Source organism: Pyrgilauda ruficollis, unplaced genomic scaffold, assembly GCF_017590135.1.
Source record: "Pyrgilauda ruficollis isolate IOZ18807 unplaced genomic scaffold, ASM1759013v1 scaffold4, whole genome shotgun sequence".
Taxonomy (NCBI): domain Eukaryota; kingdom Metazoa; phylum Chordata; class Aves; order Passeriformes; family Passeridae; genus Pyrgilauda; species Pyrgilauda ruficollis.
In genome coordinates, this window is record NW_024525489.1 from 16,091,203 (window position 1) to 16,108,920 (window position 17,718).

The 17,718-nt window shown below is 36.3% G+C and overlaps 1 protein-coding gene across 2 annotated transcripts in view; it reads left to right on the forward strand.

The window, feature by feature from the left end:
* Positions 1–17,718, forward strand: part of CRIM1 (cysteine rich transmembrane BMP regulator 1) — a 175,092-nt gene that overhangs the window by 98,246 nt on the left and 59,128 nt on the right. For both annotated transcript variants that reach the window (XM_041476809.1, XM_041476810.1), the window contains exon 5: positions 7,322–7,443. In XM_041476809.1, coding sequence (XP_041332743.1) covers positions 7,322–7,443 — 122 coding nt within the window. The remainder of the gene's footprint in view (positions 1–7,321; positions 7,444–17,718) is intronic.

Sequence of the window (17,718 nt, forward strand, 5' to 3'; positions counted from 1 at the left end):
ATTTTTGTTTTCACTTGTCAGTCTAACAATTAGTGTGTACCTTGATCACACTGAGTATTGTTTTTCTTCTTTCTCCTGAGACTTCCCACTGTGTTTTCTGTCATTTATTCTACTTAATCAGCCATTAGCTTGTTTGGAAATTGAATAATTTGATTCAAATGAATTGATTTAGTTGAGAATAATTTCTGACTTGAACAGGCGAACTTCCATGTGTATCAAAGAGATCTATACTGTCTGACTGTTGTCTTCAGACTTGCAAGTGCACAGATGTCTAGGGAGACCCATGTACACAATAATGCAATAGAATTATAATTTGGATGTTTGCATTTTAAAGGCAAAGTAGATATGAGAATTCCCCTGCAGTTTCCAATGGTGCTTGGAGCAGATGACAATAGCAACATTACAAGGTTTTATGAAAAGTGTGGAGTTGTGTTTCCTCTAGAAAATAGCGGGAAATGTCATGTCAGAATTCAGCAGCTACAAATTCTGCTTCTCTCTTCCTTCTCAAATTATTGAATAATTAAGAAGTGGAACTGAAGGTTGTGGACCATTTTAAAATGAAAAGTAGTTTCTCACTGCTGTTCTTTAAAATGTCATTGGTGAATTTCAGTCTGGTTTCTACAAAAGCGTTACAGTTCTTGCATGCATGGTTTCTACTGGACAGAAAGGGTCTCATTAATTGAGTAGAGTTGTTTGGTCTCAAAACCACTTAGATTTTGGAGCAAATTTTGGTCTTCATTTTTATTTAAGATCAGGTTGAATAGGACCCTGAGCAATGTGATGTAGTTGAAGATGTCCCTGATCATTGCTGGGGTGGGACCAGACTAGACAACCTTTAAAAGTTCCTTTCCAACAGAAACCTTTTTTTTTTTACCTTCCCTAAACTTGTACAGAATTGCCTTCAGGGATTTGAGAAAGGTATTTAATAGCATGAATGGCATGGAAAAACTAAACATGAAATAATTATTAGGGTTTGGGTTTTTTTCATGCAAAGAGGAGAAAGTGGTTGTGAAATTAAACAGTCAAATAAATTAAACAGTAATGAATTTTGGAGAGGTTTCTGGGGATTTTTCCTTTTTTGTTGGTTTTCAGATGGTTTTTTGTTTGCTTATGGCAAAGCCATCTCAGATGGCTTAGTTGTAGAGAGATATGTCATTCAGGAGTAAGAAAGTTTGGAGTTACAGGAATAGGGAAGTTTATGAATCACTTCTAGAACTATCATCTATCTGTAAGTGATTTTTTACCAGAAGTCCTCAGGAATTATGTTTTATTTGTAAGAGGATCCGATATATATCATTCCTCATTATACAGTAGTGGAATAAGAAAAGAAATGATTCATAATATCAGAAAACTGACATTTGTATACATCTTAACTAGTACCTTATTTTTAGATTTTAAATGTTTGTTATAATATGAAGGGTGAAGCTGATCAACCTAAAAAAAGAGTCGCAGAGGTACACAGTGAAAAAACATAGATACCATCAACAGAAAAAAAGCACCTGCTGGTATGGCAAAATGTGAGAAAAATACAGGGTTGAACTAGTTTATGTTGTGTTTTATTTCCTATACTGATAAATTCAATACATATATTTGTGTACTTGAAAAAAATCAGCACACTTGAAAAGTCGGTGCGTTTGGTCACTGGTTGTATGCCTGCTGCATCTCTGGCATCACTTTTTTGTGTCTATCTTCTTCTGTTTTGGCCCTCAGGGAAACAGAGGAGTTGATTTATATTAGTCAAAGGACAAAATGAAGTTTTTTAGTCAGATGAACTCTTTAGATCCTAATCAGCTTTGGAATCTACTTGATGTGAATGCCGATTTCTATGACAACTTCCCTTGCTTAGCATCTGTTTGCTATTTCCTAATGCTAATAATATGCAAAAGATGCACAAAAAATGTTCCCTTTCATGGTATCTTTCATTAAAAGCTAGATAGTTGACTTTTGTAATATTTAAAAACCCCCTGTGTATGGAGCTTAAGATACATGTGGGAAAATTCACTGTTAAGTTGGGTGTCTTTAAAATATCCATATTTTAAAAAGGAATTCTTATTTGGGTGCACACCAACTTTGATTTCTCAATAAGTAAACCCCCTGAAAAATTAAAAGAGGAAGAACTTCCATATGAGTCTGTTTACATAGCAGTGATGTAAAACTTCTGAGCCTTGGCAAACATTCTTGTAGTAAGTGTTATATGCAGCTTCCACAGTTTTTCTGTCATCTCTCTTTAGAGGTTTATTATTGATCTTTGAAATAAAATACTGAAAGATTTCCACAAAAAAAAAATAATATTTTCGTTACTGATTTTCTGAATACTATCTTTAAAACCAAAAATGCATGAAATAGTGATACTGAATTTGTGAGCAAAAACTCTTCAGTCTGTCTGACTTTGGAAAATTCTAGTTGAAATTCATGTATGGTGGTGTCCCAATGGCTCTGGCTTTGCCTGCAGTGCAGGCAGTGGGTTTTGTTCTGTCTGCTTAACTCACATTGTGGATTCAGGTGTGAATAACATGAAAATAAGTCTTCAATCATTTAATGAGATTGCTATGTCAATATTTAATTTTGCTCTATCATCATCACTTATATCATGTGCTTGATGTTAGCCGGGGTCTTTCAGTTAAACTTTCCTTTGCCACTGTCAAGCTTTGATAATGCTCTTCTGAAAATTCCTGATTTCACAGTATCCTTAAGTGCTTATATTATTAACACATCTGCGCAAGTTTTATCTACTAATCTAAGTGTTAATAATGTTAATGCAAATTGTACTAGATTGCTGTAAGGGAAGAAAAAAAAAAAAAAAAGGACTGTGATAAAATCTCCACAGGAATGTGATGTATGTTTCAGGAATGCTTTTTTCTAGTCTCAATGCTTTAGATTTTAATTTTGTTTTGATCCTCAAAATAAATATCCCTCTTGTCAATACACCCCTGCTTCAACCCTCCCATTCACTGATACTAAATCTTTTTTTCCAGGGTGCCTGTTCTTATTTTCATAGCCATTGTGCCTTGTGCCTGGAGAACTCTTTTGATCCTACCATCAAAACAGCTTTTCTGAGGTTAAGCAAGCCCTTCTGTCTTTAAATCTGTTTAATAACAGAAGTAAATTAACCAAGATAATTGGATTTGAAGTAAAAGTTGTAATTTACAAGTATGCAATTTGAGATTTTTTTATCTTCTTCCTTTTCCTTTTTGCGCTTTTGGAGACATAAAAAAAAAGCTAAGCAATTATATTAAAAAAAACTCTAAACAACAAAAATCAAACCAAAACAACTCCACCACCAATGCACCTCAAACATTAAACTAAATTAAACTTATTTATCTTCTGAAGAACTTTAAAAACTGATTTTAAAATCAGGCCATTTATATTACTGAAGGAGTCACCTTTCTCAATCTATAAAGCATTGGTTGATGTGCATCATCTCATTTCTGCTTCTTTATATACTGAAGTTTGCCTTGCTCAGCTGTTAAAATTTATGGGATTACTGTTGGTGGGTGGGTTTTTCTTGGGGTGGTGATTTTTTGGTGTCGGGTTGGGGTTTTTTGTTTGTTTGCTTTGTTTTTTTAGCCTGAAGAACTGGAGGTAATTCCTTTTATCAGTCAGGTTGATTTTATATTTGCAAAATTTTAGTGCAGCAAACCTCTTCCTCAGGATTCCTGGTTCCTTCCAGGCCATGCCACCACCCTTTCAGGTGGTGAGCCAAAAAGGCTCTTACATTGCTGTTTGATTCTTCTTTATGTCTCTCTGGGCACTCTTGTAAGGTAATGTTGTACCCTGGTACAGGACGGTTCTTCCCTGTTTAAAGGACAAGTTCTTGGCTTGACGTGAGTGCTGCTGTGGTAATAACATGCCAAGAGGCTTGTTTCCTTGCAGCCTTTGCTAATAAGGTGTGTCAGGGGCAGATACTGGGTACCAACTTCCTGGTACCTCAAGCACTGCCCTCCCTTTAATGCTAGAACTTTTGGATGCCACAAGGCCATTTGAAGTTGCAGTGGCGTCACTGCAGGCCATGTGCAGGCAGAAGGCGCCCTACAGGGCAGTCTTCTCTTGGGGCAGGTTTCCTTGGAGCAAATTCTGCTGGGACTGCTTTCCTTAGGCAAGCTGCAGTTATAGGGACAGCAGCTCAGGACCAGCCTGGTGCCTTACTGAGCAGCAGTCTGAATAGCGGAATTTTGGAGAAATAGCCTGGGAGGGACCATGGCCACTGTGAACAGGCTTAGCTCAAACCGACCTGCTGAATTTCCTCACACCTAATGTTTCATTACCAAGGGTAATATACACACAGGTGGATGAATAGCTGCCTGTGGCAGAGCACAACCTGGGCTGCTCCATCCATCCTTCTGCTCCAAAAGGCACTTCAGAAAAATCTAGTTTTATAAAGCTCATCTTCCGCTCTTGCTGAGAATGGGATCACATATTCCAGATTTCCAGATGTTGTTCTGGCCGTGTGACAGCCATGCTCAGCTACCAGAGTTCCTTGGGTTTCTTTCTGACAGACTTCTGTCTCCAAAACAATGTTTTCCATGCTAATAGCCTGGACAATGGTCAAAGGTTTTCCTAGCAGAGCTGTCTGAAAAGAATGAAGACTATTTAAAAGTCCATCTGAGATAATTTTCTACTTTGACATTCTCCTATGCATGGATTATGTTTTAACCAAATGGGAGGTCAATTTATAAAATTTTGGAGTGTTGAGGTTTTGTTTGCTTGCACTGTGAATATGTGAAACTTTCATTACTCTGAATCAGAGGGAGTCTCTTCTGGAGAAAAAAATGTTGGCTCCCACCAATCTTTTGAATATCTCTTTCATCCCTTTTTATGGAAGATTGTCCTATCTTAAGTTATTTAAAGTGGTGATTCATAGTTTCTTGTGGTTTAGTTTTGTATTTTGGTTTTTTGTTTGTTTTTCTTTAATCTGTTGACTGGGAAAAATGAAAGTGGGAAAGTACAAGTTATTAATCTAATAATTTAATATTGCAGTTCTGTGAGTTACAAGGAATATGAGACAAAAACAAAGATACTTCTGAGAAAGTTGTTGTGAAGGCAGTAGAACTAAGAGTTAGTTTCAGCTCATGAAACTTGGAAAATCAAGGTCCACAACTATTTTCCTAATGTGTGCTATTTTCCCTGAATTTTCAGGAAGTTTGATCTGCCTACTTTCCCAGAGGAAAATGAGAATTGTCATCAGGATATTTAATATAGGGTTATTGAAGTGAAGCTTCAATTTTTATTTAGGGTTTTAATACCACTTACAGATTGTGTCTGTGCTTTTTTCTGTCATATATGTTTTAAAAGATTTTGGGTTTTTTTAATTAGTAATATGTAGCTATTTCTGGGTTTCATTCTTCTCAGAAAGGAAAAGCATCTTTCAAAACACTCTGTTATGTGGAATGTCTTGGTTTTGCATGGGAGGTACCCACGACCCGTGCAAAACGAGCACATTGGGTTAAGGTACAAATTCCATGAACCTGACAGTGCTAATTTTTCTTTTTTGTTGATTACTAGAGGTCATCTTTTTTCTTCCCCCCACCACCACCATCTTCCCATACTATTTGGGACAGCAAAAGTGAGAGATATTAGTAATTCTGTAAAATTATTTACAGCCATCTTAAAGAAAAACTGCTTAAAAGCCAGAATGCTTTTTCTACCTTCTGTTTGCCATTTTCTCTGATGGCAAACAGCACATGGTAAAGAAAATAATTAGGTTCCCTCTGTCTTTGTATTTACAAATAAGTTGAGAAGAAAATGTCACAAGCAAAGGTGTGATAAATAAAACTTTGATTTTTGTACTCTTACTTTTTTGTTTAATCCATTGTCCTTTACTTTTGTGGGAAGCATAGTATTATTAAAAAACAGACAAACAAAAAAGCCCAACCAAACAAAAAAACCCCAAGCAAAGCAAAGCAACAAAAAAAAACCCCACCAAACCTTCAAATGCCTGCTTTAAAGCTGTTGCTATACTGTAGCATATATGTGCACATAAAGTTATCTTGCTGTATTTAGCATTATTTGTGAAACTGACTTTATCTCTTTACAGTTGCATGCTTCTGTAATGCAGTATTTTAAGAATCCTTTTCAAATAGTTTAATAAAGGTTCTGTGAGATAGCTTGACTTTACTTGTACATCTTGCAAACTTCATTTTGAGTAATACCTTACACTGGAGAATATAACAATTTTATCTAACGCTGATGAGGTTAAAGGAGAGATATGAAAAGCCTGTCTGTTGAGAGATGGTTCTTCCTCATTCACTGAATACTGATCTGAGATGAAATGGCTGTTGGGCAATTAAAGGGATGTGCATGGCAGAAGAGAACCAAACTTCTTGCTTTTTGAGCATAAATAATAAGCAAATGCAGTAAGTGCTGATGCTGCTTCATGTTGTTTAATGTGGGGATTATCTTGGGATACTTAAAATATTTGAAATGGTTATTAACAAGTAGAGTTCTTATTTCTCTAACTCATAATTACAGGGTCTTCTAGTATAGAATGATTGCTGCTTATCCCTAAAATGTGCCCATTGTTCAGGGCAAGAACTCTGTTAAATGTAAACTTATCAAAAGTCTTAAGTGTTTGACTTTTAAACTGTTACGTTAATCATAAAGCAAAGAATCTGGAAGCAAACATGACTATTGTTTCTCCACATTTTATATCTCCCAGTTCATTAGGCTGTTTTCTTAAATAAACAAATAAATATTACTTACATGGAAAAAGTAGTCTTTTAGAATGATCCAACACTAACCACAGTGTTTAATATACCTAGCTTCCCACATTATTTGGCGTCACATGTAATTGGTTTCACCCTCTGCGGCACCATCAACACGAAAAGAGAACTTCCAATTATTTTCCTTCAGCTTAGATTTAATGATTCCAGTCTTACTTTCTCTTTAATTTTTCCCGAGATTACACTGGATATAATGTGGTTTCCTAATGAGAGAACACCCTTCTGATGAGTGAGTGCAATTTCTGCTATTAGTGTTTCATCAATTTTGATTATTCAAGACAGAATTGGAGGAGAAGCTTTATTTTGCAAGTCTGGAGAACACAGTTTTCAAATTTTTACACAGAGCAGAAGAGCACCCTTGGTGTTGCACACTCCACTCTTTTGTTTGCTTGGCAGCCAACAGAGTTTGGATGGTTAAAAGGAGCCCTTTGAGTTCATAAAATGTCTTGGTTGTTGAGTTAATGAAAGATGATTCTAAGACATGAACATGCCAAAGCTGTACCTCGTGCTCTGACTTTCTGTTTTTCTCTTGCCTATTCTTTCACCTTGTGCACGTGGTTTCCTTTATTTACAGGGTTTTCCTTGCTGTTCTTTGGTTCCAGGTGCGAGTGTCTCACGGGTCTCTGTGGATTCCCCATGTGCGAGGCAGGCTCCGTGCCCCAGATAGTCTCGCGGGGAGATGGGACGCCTGGCAAGTGCTGTGATGTCTTTGAATGTGTCAACGGTACGTGAAACTTGCTCTTGCACCTGAACAGGAGGGGGTTTTGTCTCTCTGTGGGATGCTGGGCATTTGGTTATTTCTTATTATGTTGTCAAGATCTAAGAGAACTAATTTTCTTGAATTCATTCAGTAAGAAGGAAGTGGAAGTTTAGGTGAAGATACTGACGTGGGAAACTGTCATTTTGAAATTGTCACGCTGCTTTAGTTTCTGAAGCACTTTTCTCTCTGACTCAGCGAATTATAGTTTTAGCAAGACTCCCTCACTGCATGTCTTTCATATAGTCTTTTGCCAGTAGCAAACACTAGAGGCCTTCTAGAAGTGAAATTTTTGTTAACCATCACAGCTGCTTGTGGCAGCACTCTAATTGAAGCCATGCTGTTTAGACTATGGGGTTTGCTTTAAGAATCAAATGCAAAGTAATTTTTAACACAGGTGTACAACCTTTAGAAATTATAAGACAGTGCAGGAATATATTTATGATCATTGTTTGCTTCCCAATCTAAATGTTTAGAAAATACTTTAAAACCTAAATTTTTCATGCCAGTGACTCTTATCTGAGGACTGTTCTATATGTAGAGCTGTATATATATGCTGTGTATATGGTGAATTGTGAAGAAATTATATTTGACTATTGGTAAGGGGGAAAATACTCTTGAAGGATTGCATAATAATTTCTGACCATTAAAAATTACAAGCTGTTGCAGTATTTATTAATTAATATTTATCCAGTAATATTTGTTCTTGTTTAGTTGTACGTGTAGCAAATTTAAGCCTTTATTTTACAATTATAATTGCAAACAGAGAGAGAGATTTCTCCAGGAGAAGGTCTGTGTTATATACATATAGCAATATTTTAAATACACAAATGCTGACTGAAAAATAATAGTACATATAATGGGATATTATATATAAAAATTAAATTTTCCCATAGGAATAAAATAATTTCTATCATGAAGAGTCACAGATTCCTTAACTTTTAGAGTAATTTTTTCACTATTTGGGTAGGATTATATAAATGCAACTTCTCTACTTTTTATGTACACTGAAGTATTACTCATCTTTCTTTGTTTCATATTTGTTTCATTCTGTTAAAGTATCATTTCTGAATCTGATTTACCTGTGTGAGAAGCCTCAATGCAAAGTTTAATTCAGTATTTACTTCAGTAGTTAGAGCAAGAAATAGAGAGCCAATTTCTGATGGGCTGTCTCAAAGATACAAACCACCATGCTAAGTGCTTCTCTTCAGCCTATTTGTATTTATGTGTATGTAGCAGTATTTGTGGATGCTGCTGACAAAACTGTTGCAGTACATACAGTGTAGCAGGCGTGTGATGGAGCTGTTTAAGTTACCCACCTTTTTTTTGTGGCATCTTCATGTCCTATTTCCAAGTTTCCAAGTAGAATTTAGATTAATTTTTCATTGGTAACAGTGAGTTTGGACTGTCTTAAGCACTGTTGCCCTGGGCATCACTCCCTTATTATGCACTGTAGCTCACTCCAAAGATCCAAGCTGCTTTTGGATCAAGATTCCGTTTTACCTCTCTTTCTATCCTTTAGTAGCCTATGAATACAGAGTAAATTGGAAGAAGAAATAGGAGTTCTTGAAGGGAAGGTGGCAGTACAGAGGGCAGCAGAAAGGGCAGATTGGAGAAAAATTAAGGTTTTTAGGTTTGTCTTATATATGTCCTTAAAAATAATTTTTAACATATTCCAGGCCAGTATCAAAATTAACTTTAATAAATTCCTCTTCTAAAAAAGAAAATAGTCCTGAGAAAACTGGTCAGGAAAGTGAAATACTTTTTCTAGAAAATCACATTTGTCATGTTACTTAATGGTACAATCAAATCTTATAAACTAATGCTGTATGATGTGATTTTAAAGCGCTTCAAGCAAACTTCCAGGTGCAATTATGAATGATGCTCCATTTTGGAAAAAAGAAATAGTTATAAACCTGAAGATGATCAATATTTTTAATAACAATCTCTGAGCAATTATGAAACTACTCATGAATGTGTGACATTTGTCTTTTGTGGCATATATGTGGTAGAGAAGACAGAATAGTCATAGACCATGATCTGCATTGCTTTATAATTTGGGGTTTTTTCAAATGCATTTTAGCATGTTTAGGTGGGTTTTTTTTCTACAATATATGTTTAGGTGGGGTTTTTTTCAGGGACAACTACTACAAATAAGGCCTCTACAGCTTCTAAATTCCGAGAAAACTAATTCTGACAAGAACTTCTAGATGCGTGTTTACTGGTATGTGTGTATGTGTGTAATAAATCCCTACCATTACTTTTGTCAGTTTAAAATTAAGAGGAGGGGGAAAGGTTCTCAGTGAAACTGTAGTTGAATTCAATATCCAGTTCTGGTTTTTTTACATTATTTTGAAATACTAACAAGTGCAGAAGAGATAGAATTGGTATCAGTAACAGATGGAGAAAATATCTTACAGTGATAGGCTTAGATCAATGTCTTTGCTTCATTAAAAAAATGCCTTCAAAGCAAGAAGAGTCAAATCTGTAAGATCTGGGACAAGCTGTTCTCAGCAGTGAGGGTGGCTAGCTGTTGGCACAAACTGCTGGGAGGATGCTGAATTCCTTATCTTCATCCTTTCCAATGAGGATTAGATGCCTTTTTAAAGTATGTGTTTTAATCAAATGCAATTTAATTAATTTATAGATGGTAAGTGGGGAAGTTGTATAATCAGCATTACCAACAAGTTTCGTTAGTTATTTCTGTGTTTGAAAACCTCTGAAAACAAGCAAGAGGATGAAGTAAAAAAGAAATGTGCATACTCGCATTAGTGTGGTTTTCCTGCTATTGTAACATCTATTGAATTAAATAATTAAAAGAATTAAATAATTCCTTCGGCAATGGGCGAGGGGTGGGAGCAGTCAGGAAGGATACTGATCATCATTACCTTAAAATAAGGGTATCCATTACAAATTACTGTATGTAGACTGAAAAAAATCCAATTTTCATGTTTAGGTAACCCTAATGATGGTCAGAGTGTTAAAGCAGGCCAGACTTCTGCAATATTTATTGCAATTTTGTGCTAATGTGATAGATGAAGAATTACATGTTCACAGTATGGGTAGGTTGGCTTTACTGTGTGGGAAGATCTGCTGTAGCTGTAGAATAACAGTGGCCAATGTTGAGGGGGTAGTTAATAATAGCTGCAAAATTCATGTCATGGAGAGACTCTACAGTATGTTCTCTTTGTTGTTTGTCATCAGTTTGGGGATAAATCAGTTTTTCTTTTGCATGGTTTTCCCTGGATTTAATATAAAACTATGTAGAAGCTCTACAATATATATGTAGATTTTGTGTGGTTATCTTTGTTACTGATACACACTGCCTCAAACTAGCTTTTGGTTGGTCTATCTAAGAAAAGCATCTTAATCTGTGGCAAAATAAACTTCTGCAGTAATTACTTCTTTTGCAGTTTGTAATGGTGGTGTTATTTGATCATAAATACTGCATTAAGTCAATACACTAGTCTTTGTTTTCTTGCTTCAGATTTATATTGGGTGTGTCCATATGTTTGACATCATATGCAATCTGCTGCTTCTCATAGTTTATTCTATAATTATAATGACATTATAAGTCACCAAAATAAGATTTATTCCTGCTTGGAAAATGATCCTTTCATTTATTTGGAGCTTTTTGTTAAGTAGCTATTGTCTGTAACTGTCCAATCTTTGCATAGGTCAAACTTTTTGGGGGATTTTTTTTATATAAAAAAAAAAAATTATAAAGTCCTGAGAACAACTTTCTTATTGGTGAGAAGAAAAAAACTACATTGCAGATAGATTACAATAGTTAAATAGTTCTGTGTGATATTTTAAACATCATGAATGTATGCAGATATCAGAGTATTTTGCACAAAACTGTTACACAACTAGAGCAATAAAGTTGTGCTTTTTAAAGCACTGCTATATTTAAAAGTTTTCACTATTACAGTTAATGCTTACAGTCATTAGAATGTGATTCTTGTTCCAAAGGTCAGTCAATTGAAAAGGTCACTTTTAAGGCATGCATTGATTCCTTCATTTTGAAGGGAAGCATCTTTGTAAGGAAAATCATTCTGTGTTGTTAAATGGTGGTAGGAAGGAATCCAAAGTTCTGTTTTGACACGATCCAATTCCTTTGTCCTGATTTATCTAGGGTATTTGAGCCATCCCTGAGCATACCCTGCCTGGTCCTTGGATGTGAAAATGAGGGCTCAGACAACAATGATGGCTGCAACATTGTTATTTCTTTTTGCTCCTTTTTCCTTGTCAGGAGAAAGGTATTTACTGTTTAATTTTTAACTTAAACCTTGCAACTCTATGTAACTGTTGGCAGTGATTTAAAATGCAATAGTGATATGATTTTGTCAGTCATCTGTGCTTAGATGGGTGGCTGGCTGTTTCTCCTAGTCTTATATTCTTGATGACCATCAGTGCAAGCCCTAGTTCATGCATGTAACACAATTCTAGCCTGAAGGAGACAGAAGTATGAATTTCTAAATTTAAATCTCTGGCTACCATAAAACAGTATCACTAGAGGTATAACTGATGCAACTGAATACATCACTGCTTATTGCATATGGGAATCAGAGATTTGCACAGTGCTGTTCAGTAGTAAAGTTTTCAGAGAAGACAAGACTACATCCATAGTCAAATGTACTCATTTCTGAGAAGTGTGAAGTCGATATAAAGGAAATAAGGCAACATGGGAAATCTATAGCAAATTATTTCATCTTACTGTATGAAACTGAACAAAGAGGTTTTGTCTGTTGTGTGGTTCTACTGCCCTGTTTCAGGGAGTGAGAGTCAGTATTGCTTTGTTTAAAGGCAGACTATGCCGTGAAGTTTCCCCACTTGCAGTTACCTGAAAACTGCTTTTCATCTAGAGAATACTAGATAGTATGTGATACTTATTTGGGGTGAATTGAGTGAGAGATTCCCAAGATATGTAATCTTCCAAAAAATCCTGTATTTTACAGAAGCTAGTTCCTTCTGATCCGTACAAAATATATTATTTACCAGGACTTCTGCTAATCCTGGTGTTCTGCTTTTACTCATGGGGGAGCTTGTAAGGAAAGAAAATTGATTCGGCACTAAATTACAAGCATCAACAAGTGAGTCTAAAGAGATTAAAAGCTGCATGTGCAGCAAGAGTTCAAGTGCTTGGAAACAAGAGTGAGTATCCAAACTTGCCTGTTCTCTAATTAGGTATTGATGCATAGATCTCTTGAATGTAAGTTGCATTTAAAGCACATACTGACTGTGAGCTTTGCCTTAGAAATTTGAGAGAGCAATTACCAGGCATCCTGCAGCTGCTGCCTTCTGTCAGTCAGAGCTTTCACTTCTCAGTAAGTTTCCTTGAAAACAACTGCTACTTCAAAAAATATTGTTGATTGGTTTGTGAAATAGGATACACTACGTGTGTGAGTGGTCCTCATCAATGTGTCAGCATGGTTCAAGGTCAAGGGGACCACGCTGCTTTCTGCCATAGCCGTGTGTGAGCTGTGATTTTAGAATCCAGCTCTGCCAAGGATGGCTATGGAGTCCCAATCCATTGTCCCTGGGGGTTGAAGTGTGGACTTTCGTTGCCCTATCCATTGAAAGTGGGACTACCTGATGGATGCATGAAAATGGGAAGAAGAAATCACACCTTCCCCAGGACTTAAGACTTTGACCCTTTCTATTCTGTTGGTTTAGGCTGTACTGACAATTCCATGGTGGTACAGAAGTGATCACCTACATAAGTAAGACCACTTGATGTGACTCATAATCAGTATTTTTATAACCATTTCTGTGATTTTTTTTTCCTCATTTGAGAAGATAAACTGACATAAAGAAGACATTTCTTTTTACTCTGTGCCTTCTGGCTATTTTCACACTTGCATCTCTATACAGTGGTACTGCATTAGAGGAGAGATTAAAAATCCTCTTTAATCACACTTCTTGTCACCTGTTGGTGCATTTGCTCCTCACAGCAGTTGCAGATCCATTATTAATCTCATGGTGCAGAAAAGGATAAAGGTCATTCCACTATTTCTGAAAGGAAATAAGAATGGCCTGTTTCTAAAGGCAGCATCAATGAGTACTGAAAGGATTTGATGGGGAATATAGGGTCAGCAAGGAAAATATTCACCTTAGAAGGAGGAATGAAGTCCAAGTGAAGTACCTCACAGACACCGTCTACCATGGAGTTCCCATTATTTGTTGCATTAATTTTGGCAGTCTTTATTGCACTTTCATGTGTGCTCTAAAGAAACAAGTATTTGACCAAGCTAACAGTCTGTCTGGAGCAGAGAACTACACAGTCCTAATACTAATTGAACAGTACTGCATATTTGTCTTTGGCCATCCAAAACCACAGATTTTTGTGGTGGACTTCAAATATTCAGCTGCTTAAAAAATTAAATGAAAAATGCATTTTGTGAGATGAAAAAGATAACAAATTGTTTGGTACGTAATAAGGTTAACATTAAAGGAGGATACTCTGATACCAAAAAGGTAGAGGGATTTAGTTGTTGTGAGCTGAGGTTTGGTTTTGGGGTTTATTGTTTTTAGTTCAGTCAGAACATCTGAAAGGTACTTGTAAATCATGGCTAATCACCAGTCATAGCTGGATGAGAATTTGGTCTAGTATAATGAAAAAGTTGGTGAGTCTGCCAAACCAAGTCAAAAGTTTTAGATCCTCTGGACCTGTATTATACTTGCCCTATTCAAATTGGGAAAAGTGTGTGAAACAGTGCAAGACACTGCCAGTCACATTTAAAACGAGAGGGGAAAGGAAAACAGAAAACTGAAGGCTGGGCAACCCAAAATTCCTGGTAAAAAATGGTCTGTAGGTAAATAGATAAAAAAGATGAAGTAGGAATTGTCAGGACCACAGCTGGACGTGAAACCAGACTCAGAACTGTAGACTGGTTCACTAGGAGCAGGAGAGTTTTTCAATGGGAAGTAGAGACTGAGTTTTAAAAACAAATTTATTTTTTTTTAATAAAAAAGGACAAAATCTATTTCACTTATTTATTGTTGGTTAATGAAACACAAGATGCTGTATAGATTCTGTGAAATTATATAGCATGTACAAAAATATTAGATGTCAAATGGTGCAATTCTGCCTGGGTTTAAAAGTTTTTTTAAAAAGTATGTACTTCTAGTGTTTACTTTGGTGAAATAGTAATGTTTTTTTGCCAAAGTGAATTGTCTTGGTAGACTAATATCTTCAGTAATGTTCTGGCTCAAATACTGCTGGATTTTTAAACTTGGACGAAGTTGCTAGTACTTTGGAAGACAAGGTTAGAATTCAGTATTTTTCTCAAAGCATGGAAGACATGGCTAGACCTGTTAGAATGCCAGACCACAGCCTTGTGTTACAAGTTTGGAGATTTTTTTCCTCCCCCTGGCAATTTTTAACTTCTCTCATGTACTAGAGGCTTCTCACAAATGTCCTGGCAATGCATGGTGGGCCGTGCCAGTACCTATTAGTGGTACTGTTTCAGGTGTCTCTGCTCTATTAACATGCCTATGGCTAACCTGATCACAACATGTATTTTCTCCTGTGATGGACTGACAGAGACCACTGGGATTTAAACACATTCCTCTGTTATGAAGAACATGTCATGCTTCCAAGGATTGTTTGTCAATTTCATCAAGAAAATCTGCCACTCTTTTAGAGCGTAGCCATCACCCTCTGTGGCCCCAGGTCCTCCTTTGTTGTCCTGGTATTTTCCTGTAATAGGACCGTGGGATGTTAAAAAGCAGCACTGCTTAATTTTTACAAGATATTAAGAGAAAGAAGGGGGATAGCCTTGTAGAAAGTCACAGAAACAATCAAACACTAAAAAACATGACCTGATGGAGAAAAATTAAAACTGAAAGAAAGGTGTACATTCTATTTGTAAGAGAGGATGTAGGCAAGGACAGCCTGTGGTGTCCTGAGGATGACTCCTCTTAGCAAGAAATTTGTATACTCAAGGATAGGAAAAACTGTAGAACATGAGACCTCAAAGATGAGTAATGTAATGAAGCTTAGGGGAAACTTCCTTTCTATTTGTTTGTTGTTTCTGTCTAACCTGAATTACCCCTTCCATGATTTTTGCTGTGTTACAGTAGATAAAGCTGTGGAATTGTTTAATAGGTAGGTTGCATTTCCTCCATTACTGGTGGTTTTAAAGAAAATATTAAGATACAGATGTATCAGGTAGAGCTGAATTTATGTTTTCTCAGCATCCCAAGTATCTTTTAATTTCTTTTACGTACTGCAGTTGCCACAAAATAGTATTTCATTCCTTTAAGCTCTGAAAATATTTTTAAGTAATTGTATAAATAAATGCATTCATTTACACATAATAGTTTCCATTTTATTTTCATTCTAGTTTCTCTGTTTCTGGATGACCTTTTTAGAATATGCACAACCAAAGGACTTTTTAGAACAGTTCTGTAATTGGGTTAATAGGGAATATGCTGCAATATAATATGGTGCAGTAATAAGGAATATACTGCTTAGGGAAACCAAGCAATGCAACCTGAAGGGTAAGAATCCAAATAGTTTTTTTCTATCTAACTTGTTTTTATATGCTGGCAAGGAAGCAATAGCATACAGTTGCCTTATGACATTGTTGTGGGCCAATTCCAATGACAAGTAACCTTCTCTTTTTTCGAGCTCTATCAGCTCAGCTTTTGAAAAATGGAAAGCTTTTCTGTATTTTGTTTATACAGACACAGGATTCAAATTTATCTGTTTCCTTCCCTTTCATTTAATAGAAAGTTCACAGCACTTACTCAAGTTCCTTCCAAGGCTCTGGTACAAATACTTCTTTATACTGAAGGAACATTTGAAGTCCTGGAATCGTGAACCTTTTAATCCTTTAAACAACAGAAAATTGTTTTGAATCTTGCTTCCGGTTTGGGAGAGCTGGAATTTCTGATATTACAGAAGAAAATGCCCAAACCTGCCTACAGAGGCTGATGCCCTGAGGCATTTCACGTGCTTGGTGTGACCGTGTGCAGAACTGCTGCCTCACAAGGGATGGTTTGCCAGACTTGCATGTGTTTCTGAGCTGTTCCGGGATGCTAATTAAAGAAAACCATAAGTATTAGGAAACTACAGAAATCTCAATAACAGATTTTTTACTTTGGAGTAGTTCAGCCCATAAAACTAATACGTATTTCATTAGATTTATGTGTAGGAGGTAAAATACCATTGAAAACTAATTTGATAAAACAGATTGTGTCCCTTTGCAGTTCAGATTGGTGATAAAAGTTTTAGAAATTATCACTGTGGAGTGTGAGGCTGTGGGGTTTAGTGCCACCTTTTTGGGCTCTCACCCCCAGAACAAAAAGGCTGTGGCCATGTAGAGCTAAATTTGTGTCAGAACTATTTTTCTTTTAACTCTGTGGCAGGAACTTTAATGCCAAATCAAGTCAGTTGTAGTCATGCTTGACTTTATATAGAAGCAGAGATGTCATTTGTTCTTCCACTGCCCGAAAAAACTCTATATCTTTCTAGGGACCATCCCCTCTGTCCTAGTCTCTCTCACAGATGGGCAGTTGTGTGTCAGTGCTTGGGCTGGATCGATCTTGTATTACTGGGTTATCTGAGAGCTAGCAGACATTGAATTTATGTTCACAAAGCCATGGCCTGTGTCTCATGCCCATTGCTTTGTTGTGGTAGTCTGCATCACAAACAAGATTTGGAGTCTCAGATATGTTTAACTGCTTTGTGCTATGAGGTTTTGGCAATTTGAATTCCTTTGTGACACACTTGAGCTTGAAGAGTCATACCTGCGGTTTTCTCTTTTTTGGCAGAACAATGAATTAATGAATTTAGGAAAATATGCATTTATTTAATGTTAGCTTTATGGTCTTTTATCCCTTGGTGACTGTCATACTCACCTCAATAAGGCAATAAAATTGGCACAAAAAAAAAATCAACAAGAAAAAAGGGGGAACTGAAAGATCTTTCAGCATATTGTGGTGGAAGAAATGCAGTATTATAATTTCACTGTGTGTTGCTCATTCAGGCTTCCACCTGGAGTATCTAAAGCTAGAGTTCTTGATTTTAGTGCTTGTTTGCCTTGACTCAGTCTGAAGACTGGAGTCTTACAGATTGCTCTAACAAAAGTAATCCTTGTCTTGTAGCTGGATGCATAGGCTTAGGTCTATAGTTTAGTCTGGATATATACACTTACCACAAGGGTGGATGGTAAAAATACACACATAGCAAAATTCTGCAGTGGTTTTCATTGTAAGAGTAAAACATGCTGTTTC